This window comes from Melanerpes formicivorus, unplaced genomic scaffold (assembly GCF_026170545.1).
Source record: "Melanerpes formicivorus ecotype bairdi unplaced genomic scaffold, bMelFor1.0.p_v2 SCAF_5, whole genome shotgun sequence".
Classification (NCBI taxonomy): domain Eukaryota; kingdom Metazoa; phylum Chordata; class Aves; order Piciformes; family Picidae; genus Melanerpes; species Melanerpes formicivorus.
In genome coordinates this window covers 31053059-31075402 of record NW_027142357.1, presented here as the reverse complement: position 1 = coordinate 31075402, position 22344 = coordinate 31053059, and the positions used below count along the sequence as shown (strand labels likewise).

The following is a 22344-nucleotide window of genomic DNA, read 5'->3' as shown; positions in this document are numbered from 1 at the left end:
TGGCTCTTGCTTAGGTAAATATAGAGTCAGGAAGAACTTGAGAAGGTTGTACCAGAAGTAGAAAGTTTCCCCAGCATATTCATGCCCTTGGCAAACATTAATGTCCTTTCTATATATATGGAGTAAGCAGTGCCGGGAAGAAGGGGTCACCACATCACTGGCAAAATTAATTCGTCTGAACTGATACCCAAGGAATTAAAAGGAAACAGAAAAATTTCTGACAGCTGTAGGTTAAACTCCAACAGATGAGAAACCCAGCTGGAATGAGGTGGGACTGGATTAAAAATGAAAGTTTTTTGAAAGAAAAGAACCTAAGAATGGGTAAGGTTGATTGGCTATAGATTGTAATTTGAAAAGTAAGTGCTGTGCAGTCAGAAGAAAGCAGAGCTGAATTGTGGATTGAAAACAGAGAGGAAAATGCTGTGAGGAATTTGCACAAGCCACAACCAAGCCTTCTTCAAGTCAAGACAGATCATCAATATTTTGCCCACCTGGAGGCTGATGGGACTTCCTGTTCTGTTGCCAAGAGTTTATAATGCAGTTCAAAATGCAACATTGCTCCTTTCCCAGTGAGCAAAACACATCCACAACTATTATTCATCCGAGCTCATTTTGATCCACTCAGTTACTTTATGACATGTAGGTGAAGGATCAAAGAGTCAGAATGGGTGGATGGGAAGGAAGGGAGAAATACCATAATCAGGACTTGTTACGATGACTGGGGAAGTGTGCTAACAGTTAACACATACTGAAGAAAGTTTCAAAGTGGATGGCATCTCTCATAAAGCAGAACATTGGTCTGCAGAGTTAATTCTTTGGTGGAAACTGGGCTTTTCCCTTTTTCTTATGAAAGACACAAACTGGACTTGATCTTTGATCTTCCAACCTTGGTGATTCTGTGATTCTGTGGTTCTGTGGTTCTGTGATCCTCATAAGGTTCCAGCAACTCAATTAAAATCAATAACTCTATTCTCAGTTATACCAACTGAGAATCTGCCTGCATATCTGAAGGTATCATTAATGCCATAGCAGGCAGAGATATATGAATATGGTGGCTATCTTATGGCCACAGGACTGGTTCATTTTGTTAAAACTCTTCTTTGGACTACCAGAAGAGCACAAAACTCTTTAGGTTGAGCAGTGTGCTTGTGTGACTACATCTAGGTCCTTATAACCCCCCTTGCACCACCACAGCATGTGAATTACCCTTAACAACACTTTCTCAAATTGCAAGTCCTTATCATCTGCTTTTAAAGATCAAGACAAAATTTGCTATTTATCTGCCTGTATTTTGTCAGGAGCACATTTGAAAACTAGATGGCTCCATACAGATTTACAATATAAACCTTCTATTTGGCAAACATATGAGAAATTGTTGGTCTAGGTACATTGCAATCTTGAATATTTAGAGGTATAGTAGCACCCTGGAGTCTCTGAAAAATAAGAGTCTCAGGTGTCAGGATTCTTTGCTGTCACTATCACTATGTTTCTATAGATAAACATTTTAGTGGGAAACTTTTCTGTGTAAGTATCTGTGGTTGAAATTTCCCCCCAACACTAACTTTGCCAGACTAACTCAGGTGGAAGCAAATAGAACAAAATTTTAAAGGCATAGCCTAAAACCCCCACAGTATCTATCTGTCTGACCAGTCTTGTGATTTTAACAGTTAGCCAAGAGTTTTTTCATTTCATTATGTTCTGCCATTTGGCTTGCAAAGATTATGTGTTTAACAGCTCCTGTGTCATGAACTTTCCACTGCATTGCTAAGTGTCCAACATTTCTTCCTAATACCATCATCTGTTATGTTTGCCTTCTTTCTCCACTCTCTCCCACATCTTTCCAGGTCAGAGGCTACCCTGAGCCACAGATCACGTGGTACAGAAATGGGCATCCTGTCCCAGAGGGAGATCATTATGTTGTGGACCGCAGCATTCGGGGGATTTTCAGCTTGGTAATCAAAGGCGTACAGGAAGGTGATGGTGGTAAATACACCTGTGAGGCTGCAAATGATGGTGGGGTTCGTCAGGTGACTGTGGAGCTAACAGTGGAAGGTAAGAGAATACTTACACCGTTGTTGCGATGACTATGGAGTTCAGTTAAATGAACAAGCTGTGTTAAACTGTCTGATTTAAATCCCAACTGTACACACATGCCTCCTCAATGGTGCAAGAGTAAGATTCATTAATTGCATTTCACAGTTTTTGACATTCTACAGGGAACTACATGACTGTAGCTAGATGAAGTATGTGTTTGGTTTCAAATGTGTGTGATGATGCCCAGGTAGCAAAAGACCTAGCTTTAAATACTTTGCTATAAACTTTTAAATGTTCATGAAAGCCACCATTCAGGACAGAAACAGAGGCCTGGCAAGACAGCATTTTCTCTCAGGCAGTAAAAACTGTGGCAGTCTCAGTTGCTTCACAGCCTATCAGGTAGGCTCACTGCAGCAGTGGGTTTCTGAAGTTCTCCACACATGCATCCATTTGCTAAGCTGAATGTCTGGTTGTAATTGCACGCTTAAAGTCGCACAGGAAACAGCCATGATCAAACCCAGGAATGTTTAAGAGAACATCTGCATATTAGATAGTTTCAAACTGCCAAATGTAAAATTTAAAGAGTGGTTCAAAGCTAAGGAAGGATGGAAATCAATTGTACTGCTTTTCTCTTTGCAATTTGGTTGTGTCAGAGATCTGTTGACTATCAAATCTCCTCAGGTCACAACTTTCTGTTGAGTTCTTGAAGCAAAGCAAAACCCCACAGCAGTCCTGAAACAATCAGCATTTGAGTTTATTTAGAATTAAAAACTCTAACAGAGATCCTCAAGAGTACATACTGAAATATACATCAATCTGGCATGATTGCTACTGCCTTCTGTTGTAAAAATTGTGCAAAATCTTTATTTTTCCTGGTTTTAAGTTGTGACAATTATGAGTGATAACTTGCATGATCTGGCCTGGTCTTTATTCTAAACCTCTCCCTAAACCTCAAGATAGCAAAGTGCAGATTTTTTTCTGTTTTCAGCACAGGAAGCTACGTGGGGCTGATTGCTACTGGAAAAAAATGAGTGACTGAAACTCAGCCTAGCCTTCCTGTATTGCTTGGCTACCCTGTCTGACACTAATGTAGATTTTAGTAAAGTTCGAGCACGAATTCTTTTTCACAGCCATCAGAGCTGAGTATTTCGTGCTGTCACCCAGGTCACCTACCCGTTTTTAATCTGCCACAGATCCCAGGAATGCTGTGTGCAGCAGATGGCGCTGGGCTTACACCATTTCGCGCCTGTCTCCCTATGGCTCACACCAGCCAGCAGGGTAAACTGTGCTGCTTCAGAAAGACTCATTTTGCAGAAAGGGAAGCCTGGGCTAGCACGGGACTGAAAAACAAACTGAGACTCCTTTCAGAGGCCAAAAACCTTTTTCTTAAACTCTGTTAAAACTTGTTTTTAATTTGGAGAGCCAGCTTTGGACTACAGGTGATGCAACCTTATACTCCAGGTGTTGCATTCCTCTTTACCTTTGAAACCTGGAAAATTGCATATTTTACATAGCTTTTAGCATCTGTAATTCCCAGTGGTCTTGTCAGAGCTTCTGAATTCCTCTATTTCTGTCATATGATTACAGGAAACTGTGTGAAGAAATACAGCCTGCCATCCAATGCCAAAACCCCTGGGTAAGAAGTCCACTGGCTTTGATATTGTTTACGGGATACCTAAATATGTTTTGGTAGGAAAGCAGGTAGAAAGACTTCTTTCTGAAGAATAACTGCGTCTCCACATTTGAAGCACCACTTGCATCTTGTCTTTAGCTCTGATTCACTTTGAGAGCTATGTCGAAAAGGATTGGATTCTTGTCCAGTTCTCAGTTATTTCTCACAGTAATTCCAGCCCAGGGCTCGTTACATGTGCAAGAATCAGAGATAATGGATGAAAGCAAAGCCTGGTGGTTAGTGACTCAGTTCTGCATAGCATCACATTGGAATAGAGTAACTGTTTGGCATGATTTCTCACACTTTTGAGATGGGGGTAGGAAAAATGGCCGGGCAGTCAGAGGCAGGGCTGTGTCAGCCACAGCAGCATCTGAAAATAAATATTTCAGTATTTGTGAACTTAAAGGCTGTAAGTCTAAATCTCTATTTATCCCAGGCAGAATAGCCACTGTGAGAGCTGCTGTGGTAATAAAATGGTTGAGGCTGTCAGAAAGACATAAGCAGCTTGATGCAGCTACTGCTCCCTCATACTGACAGAAATTAATCTGGCTGAAAACAGAACATTGTGATGGTATCTCCAATATTGCACCCTCTTCTCTTTGCTCTGTGATATTCAGAAGTTCTTCCCCACATCTGCCAAGGCCTGACAGTCTCCTTATAAAGCCAGAGTAAATACTGCTTTAAGAATCACCAGTGAGAAATAAAAGCAACTGAAAACAGCACTGTCACATATAATTTAAGGATTTCTAAGCAACACAGTGGGTAAACTGTAGTCCAGAATGGTTCCAGTTTGGAGTAACTATTGGCAAGAATGGGCTGATGGAGTGATGTATGCTGGCACACAGAACAGTCTTTTTGCTGTCATGTACTTTCTGCACTTCAGTAAACACTTACAATCAAGTGAATGCCAGTATTTTAAAAGCCCCAGGCTTAATTCTTCCAACAGCTGAATTCATTTCTTTATAAGTAGCTTGAAGTTAAGCAGAATTTTTTCTTACTGATATCCTTGGGACTGAGTCACCCTGGATGTAGACAAAAAAATATGTTTCTGGTGATGTAAGTGTTCAGAATGCAGATTGTTAAAACTGAAGATTTTTATTTCATCATTGATAAAACTGTTTTTAATGTATGTTTGAATTTTAAAATTACCTGAGATTGCAACAGTGAAATCAGTGAAAATGAAAATCAGGAAGGCTTCCACACAACAGTGTCTGTATCACAAACATGCTACAGAAATACACACATGGTAAATAATCAAAGCAAGAAGGGACCAGCAAAGCTGGTGTTAGGTTTTGCTATACATTCAGACCTTCCAAAGTACTATCCTAATCCACTGCACTGTGGGGTGTAATTGTCATCATTCTTCATTCTCGTGTGTATTACTCCTATGCAGTATCAATTATTTTATGGTATGGAAAGTTTATGCCTTACAGTGGAAGGAGGGAAAAGAAAAAGCACAGATTTCAGTTTGCAAATAGCCATAAAGCTGCAGGTTAGATAGTAGTTGATTTTCGTTTAATGCATTAGTATATGTGTATGGATATGTAAGTATAGAAATACCACGTAAAAATAGTCACTAAAAGATTTCTTTAATACACATTTATGCTCTTTTTTGGTAGTACCATGAAGAAAATGGCATTAAAAGCTATCAGATATTTAATTATATGATGAAATGTTTTTCATTTTAGTGTATTACTGTGGATCTTCTATCTCAAGAGTTTTACTGGTCCTCTTGTCCATGTAAATCCTTTCAATATGGTATCATCTCTTACTTAGAAACCTCGAGCTGCCTATACGGCAATCATCATGTCTTGGCAGTACCTTGGACTAAGGTGATGCAGTCTGTTAGTATCTGACACCTGGTAGAAATGGTGAGGTATTGACACATCTTACTTGCATGTGGTAAAAGGCCATCTGGAAAAGAAAGTCTTGAAAATGATGCAGTGTGCTTGAAATTAAAGGTTAACAACAACAAAAAAATCACCATCTGCCATTTGCTAGTGTGTATTGTTGTTGTACCTATGAGGGCTTCAGAGCAAAGATTGTGAGTGTTCCCTTTGACATTAATATAACTGAAGTGGCACCGTTTCTTTATTGCTGTAATACTGCTTAACGTTGGATGTTTTATGTCTGTGTAACCGAGGGGTTTGGACTGCAGTCACTGATGTCACTCTAATTTCATTACACATGTTGCTTCCCAGCGGTGCCATCCATGTGCCATCTATGTACTTAGGCAGAGCTGGGCATTTACACTTAACAGACATCGATGTGGGTTGGATGTACATTGATTTTGTGCCCTTTTCAAGTTTGCCTTCTAAATGTTGTACTGAATGATATTCCAAACAGAAGCCTTCCTCAAGCTTCAGCTCTGTCTCTTCCAAGACAGGTCAGAAATGTTGCACAAACAAGTTGCTGATTCATAAATCATAAATTAATCTGTCATTGCTGTCAAAACAACTTACATGATAAAGAACTGTGAGCAGTGAATAACTATGCACAAATAATTTATTAGTGGGCAATTAAGAGACAGAAAATGGGGAAAACTAAACATCATGCAGTGCTTCCTAACATTTGGTTTGCCCAGCTCTGCTTAAGAGCAGCTAAAGGTGTGCAGGATCATACTATCCAGCTGCATGAGGAGTCAAGAGCAGTCATCACCAGCATTCTCATTTCTTCCACTGGCCAAAAAAAATACAGTGTAATTGCAATCTTGGTTACCACCAATTATATGCCCTTGTTAGTGGACCACTGGTCTAAAGTGGTTCCTGAATTGTGCTCTAATTACAACTTCCATTTCATCTGTAAAACCAGGATGTCAATTGCCTTTCCAGGGGAAGACTTACTGTTCCATCTGTGGATCATAGGCCAAGCATTTGGGGAGAGAGTCCACCCAAGTTTGCCACAAAACCCAATAGAGTTGTTGTGCGTGAAGGTCAGACAGGCAGATTCTCATGTAAAATAACAGGACGACCTCAGCCTCAAGTAACTTGGTTTAAGGTATGATGTCCCCAAAACCCAATGTTTTCTTTCTCTTTAGAAATTTTGTCTCTTGAAAGGATCAAACACACTTCCAATTATCATGGTGAGAATTTGTATACAAGAAGAGACATATTCTTCCTCATTTTTATGCTGAAGAGGCTCACAAAAGTTATTAGCATTCCTTCACAGTATAAAATTCTCCTTTATCCTTCTCACTGTTGAAGATATTTGTAGCAAAAAAAAACCAATCTGAAAGCACCAAACAAGATCCAGGTTCCATTACAAAAACAGTGAGTATGGAATATACTTGCCCCAAGACCTTACTAACAAGACAAGAGAAACAAAGGATGGGAAATGTGAATATTATCATAATCTCTGCCTTACAGAGAAGGTCTGCAAGGATTTAGTGCTTTTTGTGTTTACAGAAGAGTCTCTGACACCTGTGAAAATTACAGCTGTATTTTGCAAGTTTCTTGTCAGTGTCTCAGTCATAGAATGCCTTTTCAGTATCACTCACATTGGGGTTCACCTGTGCATTAGAACAAAGAGCATGTCTGCAAAGAAATGAAATTGAATTTAAGGTAAAATTAACTGTTTAGTAATTCACAAATATGACTGGATTTTGGTGTGCATGATCAATTTTTGTTAATTAAATGTATATACATATATATATATATCCAAGGCAGATGAACAACAATTGGGCAGTTTCAGTCTGACTTCTGCTAAAACAGTGGTAGCAGAAAAGTGTCTGACATAAAATAATGAAGACCTGAGCTATCAGCTTCAGACCTGCATTGAAACTGAGAATTGTGAAAGTGCCATTTGCAGAAGAGATTATAAATGAACAATATATAAAACTCTTTAGACTATAAAAAAAGAGAAATGGAATACTTAAGTCCTTGTGCCCCCTTTGGGCATACACAAGATCTCCAGCCACTTTTTATTGTTCAGTAAAGAGACAGCTTGTGAGTGACAATTAAATAATATAATGATCCAGCCATTTTTGCTGAAAATTCTACTATTTTAGAGAACTACAATTACAGCAAATAGATGATTGCTCTGTTGGCATCCAGCTCCGCTTCAGTCTTCAACAGACACTTGCCTTATGTACAGTAAAAAGACACTTTTCTCTGAGCCTTTTTTTTTTCTTTCTGATGACTCCAGGTTTTCACAGGATGAGGGGAAGAAACCACAATAAAACCCTAGAATATTGCTCATAGTGCAGGGAAATGCTTCGAAGTCATTGTTTGCATTATTCCAGATTTATCCTTGTCTGTAACACAAGAGTGCCAGGCTACATCTCAGAAAACAAGCATCCTCTTGCTGTGAAAGAACTAAGACACCTCCTTATGCTGGCAGCTCAATCTAGAGTCTGCTTCTCCCTCCAGCTGCTGTCAGATCATTTGGGCCTGCCGGCTCTCCAGGCAGTCTGCAATGCAGCTTGCTCCATAACACCCTGCTTCCAGACCCACCAGTCTTGCTCATGTTTTCCAGCCATGAAACTCAGTGCAAACCAGGATTTGTCATTCAGTTCTTTTTGTTTAGGCATGTGTGGTAAACAGCAAATAGGGACTAGCAATCCAGCAACTTGGATCTATAATTTGGTGCTGCTTCATGCAGGCTTTCACAGTTTGTTAGAGGTTATATTTTATGTTTTGCTGTTGATTGTCAGCTTCTATAATGTGTTATTCTATAATCTGACATTCATTGTCTGATCAAATGAACAAAGTATGCAAAATGCTTCAGCTGAATGAAGTATGCAAAGTGTCTTGTTATTAGCAGCTCCCTAAGTTCTGTTCATGTTTATATCTTTTAAAAAATAATGTCAACACTAGCAGATCTGCAGATATTACTCTGTAAAATACCATGGGTGTCTTGTTCAGAGGTTCAGTAGCCCTACCATTTCTGGTCTGCAGACACCTAGTCCACACTGAATTTACCCTCAGTTCATCTCTTTTGGTTAAACTATTTTTTTAGGCTTTCATAATATTACTTTATCACCTATTTTGAACAGCATAAAGCTGTCTTTCAATAATTTATATGCTCTGTGAAGTACAAACGTATTGCTGCTCTTTATCGGAGTTTTATTGGCAGGTTTTTGCATCCCTGTTCATAAGGCATGGATTAACAGGTAATCATGCATGTGCTTTGGCTGGCTGCAAACAAGCTCAGGTCCAGAATGCTTCTGGTCATGTCAGATGGCACTGCAGCACCTTGCTGAGTGCAAGGTATTTCACATTTGCCTCAACATCCTGGAAGTTAATTTACATGGCTGCTGGACCACATCTGGTTCTCTAATGTATCCCTAATGCCTTCTGCCACCCCCACCTGGCCACTGATGAAGTCCTCACATGCATGTTTTTTTCCAGTTCCTGAAGTGATGCAGCATAAAAGAGCTATTGAAGGATAGAGAACAACTCCCCAGCTTGGAAGTTTTCTGCTTAAAAGTTTGATGTTTGATTTCCTGGAATATACATGAGCAGAACACTGCTTTTAGCCCACATACAATTAAAAGAATCTTTTCTAGGAATATGTATGGAGTAAACAATCAAAAGCCAAAACCAAGCTGAGATGAGTGGGTGGCAAAATGCAGGGGAAAACGACCTCCTGCAGATATGAATTATAGAACATTTGGACACAGCTCTTTGTTTATACCATCTGAGTATTATTCATGGAAGGAATTTGGCTAAAAGATAGGAAAAAGGCATTTTGACCTGATGCTTTACCAAAAAAAATTATTGTTCCCTTTCTCTTACTAATAGCTAGCTGTCTCATGGTGTCTTGTGATATTTGCAGGGTGATACTCAATTGCAACAAAATGAGCGTGTCAACATGTTTGAGAAAACAGGCATCCAGTTCTTGGAAATCCAGAATGCTCAGCTTGCTGATTCAGGAATGTACACGTGCACCGTGGTAAACAGTGCTGGGAAAGCATCTGTGTCTGCAGAGCTCACCGTTCAAGGTACAGAGTTCACAGAAAACAGCACAAGTGAAACACAGACTGTTTCTTAGGATAAGCATTCACTCTTCCCCATTATCTTCTTCCATCTTCATTAAAGATTGTGATAGCTTGGACTCTCCAGTAGGGCTGAAGACAATGTGTTGGTTCAGGAGGAAAAACACCATCTAAATACTTTGTAACAGCTTTCTTTTAAGACTAACTTTTCCCTTTTACTGTGGTTTTGACCTCCATGTGTGTTGAACATAGAGTTTTCATTTCAGCAAGACGAAAACTTACCCTTGCCATCATAATCACTAATTAGTTTTGTATTTGTTGAGCACTGGCACCAGATGCATATTGATACCAGCCCCCTTTCAGGAAACAAAATAATATCTGTATTTGTAGAAGCAGGAAAGTAAATAAAGGAGTGTAACTCTAAACTGTAAGAGAGAGAAACCAGCTTAATGAGATTAAAAATCAGAGTTCCCAGCTCCCAACCCTGCCTATTTCACTGCTGGTAAAGAAAATAAATGTATTTTACAAATATGTATAAATACTTTAGGAGGTTCTATTCCATATATGCATTACCATATACAGTTCCTTTTGCTATTCAGTTCAGGCTGATGCTTCCTAGGGTGCCCTTTGCATCAGCCTCAAAATTGTACAGCCTTCAGCAACCGCACTAAAGAGGGATTTCATCAGTCAGTGGGTAAACAGTCACTGGACCAAATTAAATAATTAAATTAACAGCTGCTGGCTTCAGCTGCAAGATCAGAGGGCTAGATGTGCACCCAGCAGAGAATTTTTTGATGCAAGATGTTTAGGTTTGCATCAATTCTGGCACTCTGCAAGAATATAAATAACAGGAGGATTTATATGTAAGATCCTCAGAACTACAACTTACCTTTGCCACTCAAAGCTGTACCTTTTAATCTGTAAATTCCAATCTGATGAAACTATTGTAGCATGAGCTTCTACAGGTTGTCTATTCAACTGATGCTTTGCAGAAAGGGCCATTTTGTTCCATAAGCCCTTCTTTTAAAAAATGAGACTTGATCTTTACTCTCCCTGAAGTGAAGAGCTTTCTGTTGTGTAAGGGGTACATCTGCCTTGAGAGATGATACAGAACTGGGGTCACAAAGTCAGCTGTGGTGTATGTTTGCTTCAGATTCTGACCACATCCCTGAATAATGTGAGCATTCTTCCCTGGATTACTACAGGTCAGTAAAAAGGGCACTCTCTTGCAATGTACTTGACTAATCGGATGATTCCACTTACCTAACCACAATATATAATACCTAATTCTTTCATTATCAATTAAATCAGGTCATCAGAGTTGCAGCAACACTCTAGTGGACAGTCAAATGGCTCAGAATGACTATAGATTCTTTTAAATCCATGTAGTCTCATATGCAGATAATCTTGTTCCAAGATCTACATTTCCCCCCCACACAACTGCCCCTACTGGAAAGTGGAAGGTTAGGATGTTTTTTTAACTGACAGGCTTGCATGGTGTTTTTTAGTCTGCACCCAGTAGTTTTTCAACATCCTCTTCTACATTTATCCAATCTCTTTTCAGCCTTATTTTTTAAGGGAACAATCTCCGTTGCTGTTTATTGACAGGTTTATTGGAGTGAAGTGAATGAGCTATTTCCCTCTCTCATTGCATCTTGGATGTGTGTACAAATAGATTCTTTTGGTCATTCTGAGTGGTGTGGCAAGTCCAAGCATTTAGAGTGGATTTTTGCTTGCAAAACACAGTGGGAATCAGGATATCATCCATCACATGCTTTTCGTCATTTCCCTGAGGCAAGGACTCTGAAAGCATTTTTATGGAGTATTTGTTGATGACTTGCAAAATCCATTATCTTGCAAAATCATTATTTTATGTCTTTCTGCTGTACTTTCTAGTCTCATAGCTGACAACAGCATAGATGCAACTTTGATCTGACCAGGAGAAAACAATCTGCATCCTGTAGTGTTAACTAGGGAGAAATGGAGAGATGTGGTTGATACTTGATGGTATTTGTCTCCTCCCAACTATTTATTATCTCATGCTGTCCCCAAGAGAAACAAATACTGTCAAGATTTGGGATAATACATGGAGGACTGTGTACATCTGAACTCTGATACTGGCCATGGCCAGATATGTGCTCAGTTATGTCAATGCAGCTGATGAGGCAAATCAATACAGCTCAACTGTGTTCCCAGATTTCCTGGTGGTGAAAAGTAAAGAGGAGTGATACACTGCCTTTTGTGTTAATCATGTTAAACATGATGATACTTGCTACACAGCAAATAAGTTGGGAGAAGTTTACTTGTGGGCTCAGGTTTTGAGAGTTGTTAATTTAGTTGTTGAGTTTTAGCCAGAGGACAGTTGCAGCTTCACTGTGGACACACTCAGGTATAATACTGATGGTTTGGCTACAAGTTCTGTGAAGTGCCCATAAGATCTGATGAGCTGCTTCCTGGGTAGAATTTCTTCCTTACTTCTCTCCTCCCACACAGAGCCTTAGAGGCTCACAGAATCTTTATATCTCAAGGACTTGAAAACATAGCTGACCCAGCTGGTCTCAAAATGTACCAAGATCTCTGTGTTTCAGCTGAGCAGCTTGCTGTTGTCCATATCATATTTCAGGTGTGGTGACAGTCAATATTGACTTCAGTGGAAAATCTGAAGAGTGACATTTCTTTGCTTAAAATCTCACTTTTATGGAATTGTGCGCAGTACTGTATGTATAACTTACCCAGATTTTCTCTTTTTGTTTTAATTTCAGGTCCAGATAAGACTGACACATGCGCTCAGCCCCCTTGGTATGTTTTCATTGGAATACTTTATCAGAATATTTAATTGCAGTGCACTAATTTTGACATTTACTGCATGAGCCTTCCTCACAAAGTGATAAATCCTTTTAGGTCAGTCTGTGTTTGGAAGTTAGAAAATGTCTACTTGGAATGAGAGTCTCTCTTACTGCCAAATTCAGCTGTCCCTGGTAGACTTCTTACAAGATAGTTGGTGGAATTGGTGGCAACACTACAAAGTACAGAGTTTCTTGTCTGTTCAGGAAAAGAAAACTCAGATGGCTTTATGTACATTGTTCCCATGTAGCAAATTAGTTATGTAATCTGAACAGAAACTCTGTGTGGAGAAATTATACTCTGTACCAATGGGTAAAGCATCTTTTTTTTGAGGCAAAGACCTGCATACATCCTGTCAGCACTGAACTGGTTGTTCTTTGCTGCCAGAAGCAAAAGGTGGTATGGTCATGGTCTTTGCTGTTGTCTGCAAATGCATGCAAAAGAATGGGTCAAATAAAACCAAACAATCATATTTTAGGGCTTTATCAAGATTTGAAAAGTTAAATTACTATAATTTTTTTTAAAATACATTTTCAAACAGTTTTTCTTCATTAACAGAAAATGCAGGAATTAAATACTCTAAGCTGACTGTGCGAGACTCATGAAGGCCAGGTGCTTCACAGTTTTCATGGTGTTTAATCTGTTCTCTGGCTGGGATTTAAAAATTGCATGTGTGCATTGTCCTAAATTCACATCCACTTCAAAATGGAATCTGAAAATGCTGTGCTATCCTGTCTTCCAGATCTGTGTGAATTTTAGGAACATACTTTAAAATAAGTTTCGTGTAAATGAAACTGTGAAGCTCTACAGCCATAACTCCCCATGTACTGGGTTCTCCAGAATAGTTTTGCCTCTTGCATCATGTACTCACCAAAAAAAACCCAAATATTTTGGTAAAATGTCAAAACCATATAGTTGTAACTGCAAATCTCATAGGTATTATTTCTCTAACTGAAGAATGTACTACAATAAATATCCTGAATCTCTCAGAGAGAATAAGTCACTGGCAGTAAGTATGGCAAAATGGAGCTGGGCTAGAAATTGCTTCCTGTATTTCATATACATTCCAATTCTGTCTTGGAATGATACTTTGGAAGCATGAGACAGAAACAGTGCTCTGGAGGTAATACCACAGTATCATAGTATCACCAAGGTTGGAAGAGACCTCAAAGATCATCAAGTCCAACCTGTCACCACAAACCTCCTGACTAGACTATGGCACCAAGTGCCACGTCCAATCCCCTCTTGAACACCTCCAGGGATGGTGACTTCACCACCTCCCTGGGAAGCACATTCCAATGGGGAACGACTCTCTCAGTGAAGAACTTTCTCCTCACCTCAAGCCTAAACTTCCCCTGGTGCAGCTTGAGACTCTGTCTTCTTGTTCTGGTGCTGGTTGCTTGAGAGAAGAGACCAACTCCCACCTGGCTACAACCTCCCTTCAGGTAGTTGTAGAGAGCAATGAGGTCTCCCCTGAGCCTCCTCTTCTCCAGGCTAAACAATTCCATCTTAGTGATCAGGGCAGACAGCCTCAATGAGGGAAATTTAGATTCAAGTCCCCCATTAATCAGCCACTCTTGTGCCCCCAAAGTACTGAGCAGCAGACCCATTCTGGTCCTGTGAAATTCTTACTAATCAAACCATAGCTGATACTGATACATCCTGTCAATTGATTTTTAATTTTTTCACAACACCTCCTCTCCCTCCTTTAGACTTTTAGTCTGAAGTTTCCTGATGTCTTCTGAAACCACTTATATTACAAGACACCAAAATAAGAAAGAACACATTCACTGCACAATTTACATTTTCATTTCCCTTTAGGGAGCTATTTTATGCCATGTTTTGAGATATGATTGTATGTGGCTTCAATTTACTAAAGCATGAAGTAGTGTTACATTGTGGTCATTCCATGGTCTCACACAATTGCTATCCAAAGCATTGTCTGCAAGGTTAGTGTCTGACTTACACGTTAGAGCCCAAGCAGTGGGTTAATATCCAGAAACTCCTCAGCTTAGTCACTGTCTGAGCACTGATCACATTTTATGAAGCTTTTCACTTCACCTCTTTTATCCATGTTCTTAATGTGTGAAGCAAACTAAAGGTAAATTAGTTCACCTTCTTGCTAAGGGCTTACACGTTTACATAATAGCTGATAATAATTAGTCTTTATGCAGTGTTGTATATCTGTAAACTTATTGTTTTCCTTCAGCATGCCATCAAAACCAACAACACTTGTTGTAAAAGGCGTCGAAAATTCAGAATTCAAGCAGGCAACTAGCAATGGGATTGATAAAGAACTGAAATCCAGCAGCACTGAACTCATGGTTGAAGCCAAAGACAGGGTGTCAGCAAAGAAAGAGACCTTTTACATCGCCAAAGAGAGTAAGCAGGAACAGCACCAAGAAGCCAATGTAGTGTCTCCTCAAGAACCTAAAGAAGGGAAAAAGGGATCTCAGGTCTTGCAGAAAACGTCAAGCACCATCACACTACAAGCTGTCAAACCACAACCAGAACCAAAGGCAGAGCCCCAGGCCACTTTCATCAGACAGAATGAAGACAGGAAAAGGGCTGTGCATCCCCTGATGTCAGGTCAGACAAACTCATCTCTGACAGGGCAAATCACTCCAAGGAGTAGAGAAGCAGAAAACAGATCTGGAGCCCTAAGGACTGTAACCGAGGAGAAAAGGGAGCCTCTGGGAATTCCCCCTCAGTTTGAGAGCCGTCCACAAAGCCTGGAAGCATCAGAGGGCCAGGAGATTAAATTCAAAAGCAAAGGTAAAGGCATGCAACTTACCAGAGCCCCGGGGTTAGTCAGGTTTCTCTTCTGTGTGTGCATATGGGGAAGCAATTCCTCCTTCATTGCAAGTTGTCCTCTTCCTAAAGCATTTTGGAAATAGATGCAAAATCTCATGTTGTTTCCACAACACCCTTTTTCTCAAATTTTCAACTCATTCCATATCGTAATGTCCACCCCTTCTCTCATCTGGAATTTACCAAGGTTTAATCAATGCTGATCTTTCTGGGAAGTAGTTTTAGGGCCTCTTATATAAGGATGCAAGATAGAAAATGGATGGTAGACTTCCCAGGATTGCATTTGGATATATTGCCCTTGAGCTAAAAAATTTATCAGCTAAGAAACTACAGTCAGTCACTGCATTTCTCCTGCAGCATATTTGGTCAAATCAGGGCTGATCTGACTGTCCCCTGACAGCTGAAATTCTAAAGTCAGAATTAAAAGAGAGGTTTGGAATTTGCTCCACAGAATTTGACCAGGTTTTGTTCTCTCATCAGACTAATGAGAGCTGCATTTTGCTGAATCCAGGGAGTAGAATACTTATATTTTATATTATTGCAGTGGTTTTCTGGCCTTTTTTTTTTTTTTTTTTAAATAACATTTACACTTTAAAGTGTTTCCACAAGTGGGAGAGAACTTGATTTTTATGTCTCTGGAAGAAAAAAAAATCACAATGAAACCATGGTAACATTTGCTTTCTTCATAGTTCTTGCCACATGAGTAAAGAATCCAATTTATATCACAGTCCCAGAGAGTAAAGAGAGGGGAACGTATTCCAAAGATCCTGGCGCCTTTAGAATAGTTTATTTTGCAGATATATTAGTACTGAGAATATGGATTGCTTACCATCAGAGCATCTCAAAAACTTTGCAAGGTTTAACTAATTCCTGATCCCATTTGGTAGGGAAATGGAGTCCCAGGTGTACAGACACCAAGCAGATTATTCTGTTCTTGCTGAAGCCAGTGAGCATCTTTTCATTTGGCTTTGGACCCAAAGCATGAACTCTTGTGATGCAAAGGCAAGGTGACTGTTAGAGAAGTTCCCTAGGGTACTTAAATAAATAATCCAAGAAACTTTCCTGAGAATCCTCTCCACAAAGGACAGCCAAGGTTACTTTCACAGACACCTCTGCTTCCTGGTTGCAGTCAACAATGGAAATGCTGTTGGACTCTTAATGAGGCTTCTGCCTGCCAGATTATCAGCTCAGCAGACTTTGAGGTCTGTACAGTTACTACAAAGCATGCTGGTTCTTTGATATTTCAGGGCTTGTTTGTTTGTTTGTTTGTTTTTGTGAGGGGGTTTGGGGATTTTTTTTTGTGTTTGGGGGTTTGGTTTTTTTCAGTTGTTGGGGTTTTTTTCTCTCTCTCTGGTTTTTTTTTCCCCCAGCTGTTGGAGGTTCTCACACCTCTGTTCTTCATCCATTGTATGTGGATTCCAATGTGTTCTTTCTTTGCCTCATTTGTGGGTGTAACAGTGACCTGGACCTTTCCAAATTTTTTGGTGGATTTGTAAAATTTGGAGCCTGATTTAGGGGCTGCTTTTTTTTTTTTATTTTCAAAGAGAAGGAATTCCTTGGGTTTGTATTTCTAGTCACTTGTATCAGGAGGGGTTCTGCTTCTAGATAAGAGTTCCTTGTCTTTGTAAGTCACTCCCCTGTCCTTGTATTTTCTCTGCTCAGAGGGTTTCCTGCAGTCTATTGCATGTCTTTCTGGTGGATATCTTTTAGTATTTGTAACTTCCTCCAGGGCTGAGCACTGTTGCTATAAGGAAGAGTAAAGCTGGGAAGCAACATCAGCAAGGTAGAAGCCCCAGAGGGCTTTGTTTGCTGAAAACAAGTGAAGGCTGGAGTGGGTGACTTTTTCTGTCATTCTTTCCTAACCTCTCCTCTTTCTCAACAACTGCTTCCTGAAGCCCAGACCTCTCTCAGCATGACCAGGACACAATTCTGATTTTCTAGAGTTCCAACACTGGCAAAGCAGGCAGTGAAGCCACAGGTGGTTTGCTTTAGCTCCCTGAAAGTTTACATTACTAGTAAGCTGCCTGCTTTGCATACATGTGGACCTTACTCTGAAAAAAAGAAAAAAATACCCAGAATCACAGAATGGTTGAGGTTGGAAGGGACCTCTGGAGGTCATCAGGTTCAACACCCTTGCTCATGCAGTGTCACCTAAAGCAGGCTGTCCAGGACTATGTCAAGGTGGCTTTTGACTATCTGCAGGGAAAGAGACTCCACAATGTCTCTGGACAACCTGTGCTAGAGTTTAGTAACTCTCATGTTAAAAGTGTGTTTATGTTCAGACAGAACTTCCTGTCTCTCAGTTTGTGCTTATTGGACATGGCTGAAGAGGGCTTTGCTCTGTCTTCTTTACACCCTCTCATTAGATATTTGTGAGACACTGATGAGATCCTCTCAAGCTTTCTTTTTGCTAGCCTGAACAGTCTCAAAATAAATCACCTCAGTGTAAGTACCATGGATTGGAAAGTACTGTTAGGTGCTCAGAGAAACCAGTTTAAAAGTGCAGGAAGGAATGGGGAGAAATTTCTTTCTCTAATATCTCATTACATCCATTTTTGTCTCTGACTTTTAGAACAGTTTTCAGATAGAAGAGATTGGGTTTTTTTTCAAGTTACAAAATATTTGTAATTTTAAAAGATAGACTGGCCAAGACATTTTGGATGACCAGAATTATCAAACCATCTTTTTGAAGATAGTTTTGTGTATTACTTGCTCATTAAGGTTTCTATAATTATATATGTGTAAATTACACCTAATGGGATTACATTGAGGGGAATACCTGTTCACAAAAATTCAAATACCTGATTGTCTAGTTTCAGGGAAACCAAAACCAGATGTGGAGTGGTTCAAAGAGGGTGAACGTATTAAAGTTGGAGAGGATGTCCATATATATGAAGAAGATGGAACTCATTGCCTATGGTTAAAGAAGGCCTGCTTGGGGGACAGTGGATCTTACAGCTGTACAGCTTTTAACCCCAGAGGCCAGACCTCCACCAGCTGGTTGTTGACTGTCAGAAGTAAGTTCTTACGCTCCTACCTGCACTGTGAAAACTCTGGCTACACTTCCCTAAGCTGTCAGAGAGTGGTAACTACAAAATTTTGATTACAGTTTCTCAACAGAGGTTAATTCTGATTTCTAAGTTTGTGAATAATGTAGTGTGGGATAGCTGGAAACCACCTTCTGCATCAGTTTCCCTTCTGACGTTTTGGGTTTGTTGTTTGTGTAGCCAAAACCATCTCATTGAATGTTTTGCACAAAAGTACTTTCCACTGAGGTTTTCTATTAATGCTTGTATTGAATACTGGTTGCCAAAGATTTGATTATTGTTGCTCTGCATTTAGTTATTTTGGCATCACTTAGCATTTGTATCAGTCACTGCATATCTAAAATGTCTTATGAGCACAAACCAATCCTGTGTAGCAAAGCAAATAAGAGGAAAGGGGAAGGAATGAGAATTGCCTTCTGTTAAACTCAAGTATACCTTCCAGTGACAAATTATTTTGAGGCTGAAGGTACTGACTTACTGGCCTGGTTGAAAAAAAATTCTTGGCCTCCTAACAAGTCCTGTCCTCAGTTCTAATCTTTTCACCTGGTTTTAGGTTTTATCCTGGAGCTATGATAAAGTTTATGTAACATTTCTCTATTTGCTGTGCCTGAGGTTAAACAAGGATATCCAAGATAGTCTCTTTCTGTAAACTTGTAAACTGCATCCTTAAGCCAGCCAGGGGAGATTTGGGAGAGAGACTGGTAGAAGACAGTTTGTTCTTTGTCCTTAGCCCTCTGGTAATACATCTCATACACTTCAAGTGATTGGATACAAATGGTCGATTCTGGCATAGAAAACTGCTGCCTGAGATAGAGTCCTACAATGCCCACCTTGTAGATTGTAGAACTCTTCTTTATACCAGTCCATTGCTCAAAGTTATTTCTATTTACCAGTAAAATATTTCACCATGGTTCTGATCCTTTCCCTTTCCCTTTCCCTTTCCCTTTCCCTTTCCCTTTCCCTTTCCCTTTCCCTTTCCCTTTCCCTTTCCCTTTCCCTTTCCCTTTCCCTTTCCCTTTCCCTTTCCCTTTCCCTTTCCCTTTCCCCTCTTCCCCTTCCTCTCCCCCTTCCCCTCCCCCTCCCGCTCTTCCTCCCCCCGCTCCTTCTCCTTTCCTTTCTCCCCCCCTTCTCTTGTTTACTCTGTTAGCCCAGCTGTCACCTAAGCATATCTAGAAAAAGTCACTAAGTAGTCTTTTTTTTTTTTTCAATTTGGGTTAAAGGAACTGTTTTCATTTTGGTTTTAAAGGGTCTAAAGTTCAAGAGGTTGCTCCATGCTTTTCCAGTGTCTTGAAGGGATGCACTGTGAGTGAAGGGCAAGACTTTGTGCTGCAGTGCTGTGTAGGAGGCGTACCTGTGCCTCAGATCACATGGCTTCTCAATGGTAAGGAATCGGTGCTCTGCAATCTCTGCATGCACGCATTCACATCCACAGTTCAAAGGCCACTCTGGTCGTTACACAGCAAGGCTGTGAATACTGCACTAAGCTCTCTGAGTCACCGTCGTACCATATTTAAAGAAAATCCGTTTGTACGCACATGATAGACACAAGGCGTGTTTTTCTCGTTTTCTGTCTTACCGCAGTTTTCCGGTATGTCCAGCAGGGGACTCTGGTGACTAGAGCGTAGGCACATGGGCTTCCTGGGTTTTGTTCAACAGCTTTGCACCAGCCTGCAACAAAGCCTGCGTGGCTACTCTATGCGGAGCCTTGTGTTACTCTTTGGCACTAGCCTCTGCTCTGGGAGCAACGGGCTAGCATCACCATCCTGCAGGGATTATAAATTCTAAGTAAGTCAGTAGTAAGTCAAGTCCAGTGTATCACTCTGTGTCAGGCAGGAAACCCATGCCTGATTCCACCCTTCCTTCCATCAGCTGGGCAGGTCATAGTTCATATTAGCAGCTATGTCCCCAAGATCTTAAAATCACAGCTTTTCTGGTTGCTTCTCTAATGGGAATACATTTATTGAGACTCTAACTCTTGCCTGGGAAGGGGGAAAAAGAAAAGGGGAAAAAAAAAAAAAAAGTAAAACTGTTTTTTTGTTGTTTTTTTTTTTTTTTTTATCAGACTATCTAATCTTTTGCCATGCCCTGATTGCACAACTGATCGTGCAAGTTTCCTTAACACTCCCCTCTTGATATTGGAGTTGGAAGCAAACATTAGCATTTTGTTTAAGTTCCAGTTTATTTCAGAGATCCAGGGACCACACACTTGGACTAATTGCTCTTTGCATTTAGAGCCATACCTAGACAGATTTATTCAGCTTAACCCTTGATCACCTCTCTTACTCTTGAAACACAATTGATTTTTTTGCAGCTGTCCCAGGCTGTCTATTTGTGTGTGTGATTAAAAGGCACAGAATAGCATACTTTGCCATGAAGATGTTTCCTCCAGGATTGTTTTAAAATTAACTATTTGCACATGATCTGTGTTTTTCTTTAGCTATTCAGAGCAAATGGGATAACTGAAAAAGGTGGCAGGGCAAATGAACCCTGACCTTGAGATTGGTATGTTCCCACAGCCTGGATCTGTTCCCCTTCCCAATAACTCCATGTCTAGAATAGAAAGGCCATTGCTTTATTTACAACATTGAAACATGTGAGTAAAGGCTCTGTCACTCTCCCATTGGAAATAATTTGTATCTCTGTCTGAAGGCTATTCTGCAGTTCCTCCTTTGCAGATGTGAGCAGAGTTACTGTTTATTGTGCAAGAACTGAGTCTCATAGCACAGAAGGAGCAACTCCAACCCATAGGGTCAGTTATTTCATCTTCATGTTTAAAGGGCACCCTCTGCTCACGTACAGAGCGTCCTGTCTCAGACTACTTTCTGTGTTACATTTCATCAGGTAAAGATACAGTGTCTCCACTGATGTATCCATGTTCTCCTTTGCCAACCAGAAAACCATTGTCTCCTGAAAAATACAGCATAAAGATCAATAAGCAACATGTTTCTGTAAGCCTCCAGTATGCACTGTGCTTCCCTGACTTTTTTCAAGATGTTTTGTTCTGCAGTGACCTCTATTCTCACTAATCTCAGATGAATCTGTCCCTGTTCAGGTGTAACCATGTTTATATTGCATCCAAATTTCTAACTGCAATTGGATCAATATTACAAGGAGTTTCAAAAGCAAATAGGTTTTCTTCAAATATCTGGATTTCAAACCATTAGGGTGCTGTAAATGAAATCCAGTTCATTAAATCTGCTCTTAAATCAAAAGGCAATGATGAGTCTGAGTAATAGAAGCACACTGCTGTTCATAACATAGCCCTTTGCAGAGCACCATAGAAATAAACTCATATAGGACAGGATATGGAAAGCTGACAAGAAAATATCAAATGCAACTTACTTTGCAAGCATGACAATGATAACAAACTCAAATTAGTTTTGGGTGTTCTTTTTTAAAGATTAGTGGGGGGGGGGGGGGGATTCTATATCTCTTGGTGAAATAATGAATGCAAAGACCAAATTATAAGAAACATGAACAGAAAACTGCTTTGAGAAACAAATGAAAAATAGGGAAACAGCAGAAGTTCCACTCCTAGGCTGGCCAGCCCTTGATGGCTTTATCGTGGCCGATCTGCCTTCCCATGATCTCCATGGAATTCACAGCCCCTGACAGCTAAAAGGTTTGTAATAACTTCTTATCCAATGTTGCACACAAGTACCACTTTAGATGCTGAGCATTTTTACCAGCTGCGACTACATACAAGTTTAAAATGTTTTCCAAGCCACTACATAGACTGAACTCTCAAGCCAACCAAGACAAAAAATAGATGATGTATGCTGTGCATTTGCTATAATTACTTCTTAGCATCCGTGAGGACAAGCAGTTTTTCTGTGTTCATAGAGACTGCACGAATAAGAACAACCCGACTGAACTCCGGATTTTATTCAAACTCTTACTCTTCTTTGCAGTTCTAACATCTTCACTTTCCTTCTTATGCTTTTCCCCTATTTTAATGCTTTAGAAGTTTTTTATTTCCCAACTTTTTCAAGACAATTGTT

General features: G+C 40.0%; 1 protein-coding gene across 2 annotated transcripts in view; it reads left to right on the top strand.

Moving 5' to 3' along the window:
- The window catches only part of MYLK (myosin light chain kinase), a 216398-nt gene that overhangs the window by 92475 nt on the left and 101579 nt on the right, over positions 1–22344 (top strand). Inside the window, exons 4-11 of one of the 2 annotated variants that reach the window (XM_068139007.1) lie at positions 1845–2052; positions 3622–3670; positions 6538–6703; positions 9482–9647; positions 12404–12440; positions 14695–15260; positions 18110–18313; positions 19590–19724. In XM_068139007.1, coding sequence (XP_067995108.1) covers positions 1845–2052; positions 3622–3670; positions 6538–6703; positions 9482–9647; positions 12404–12440; positions 14695–15260; positions 18110–18313; positions 19590–19724 — 1531 coding nt within the window. The remainder of the gene's footprint in view (positions 1–1844; positions 2053–3621; positions 3671–6537; positions 6704–9481; positions 9648–12403; positions 12441–14694; positions 15261–18109; positions 18314–19589; positions 19725–22344) is intronic. The other variant, XM_068139008.1, reaches the window with a different exon arrangement.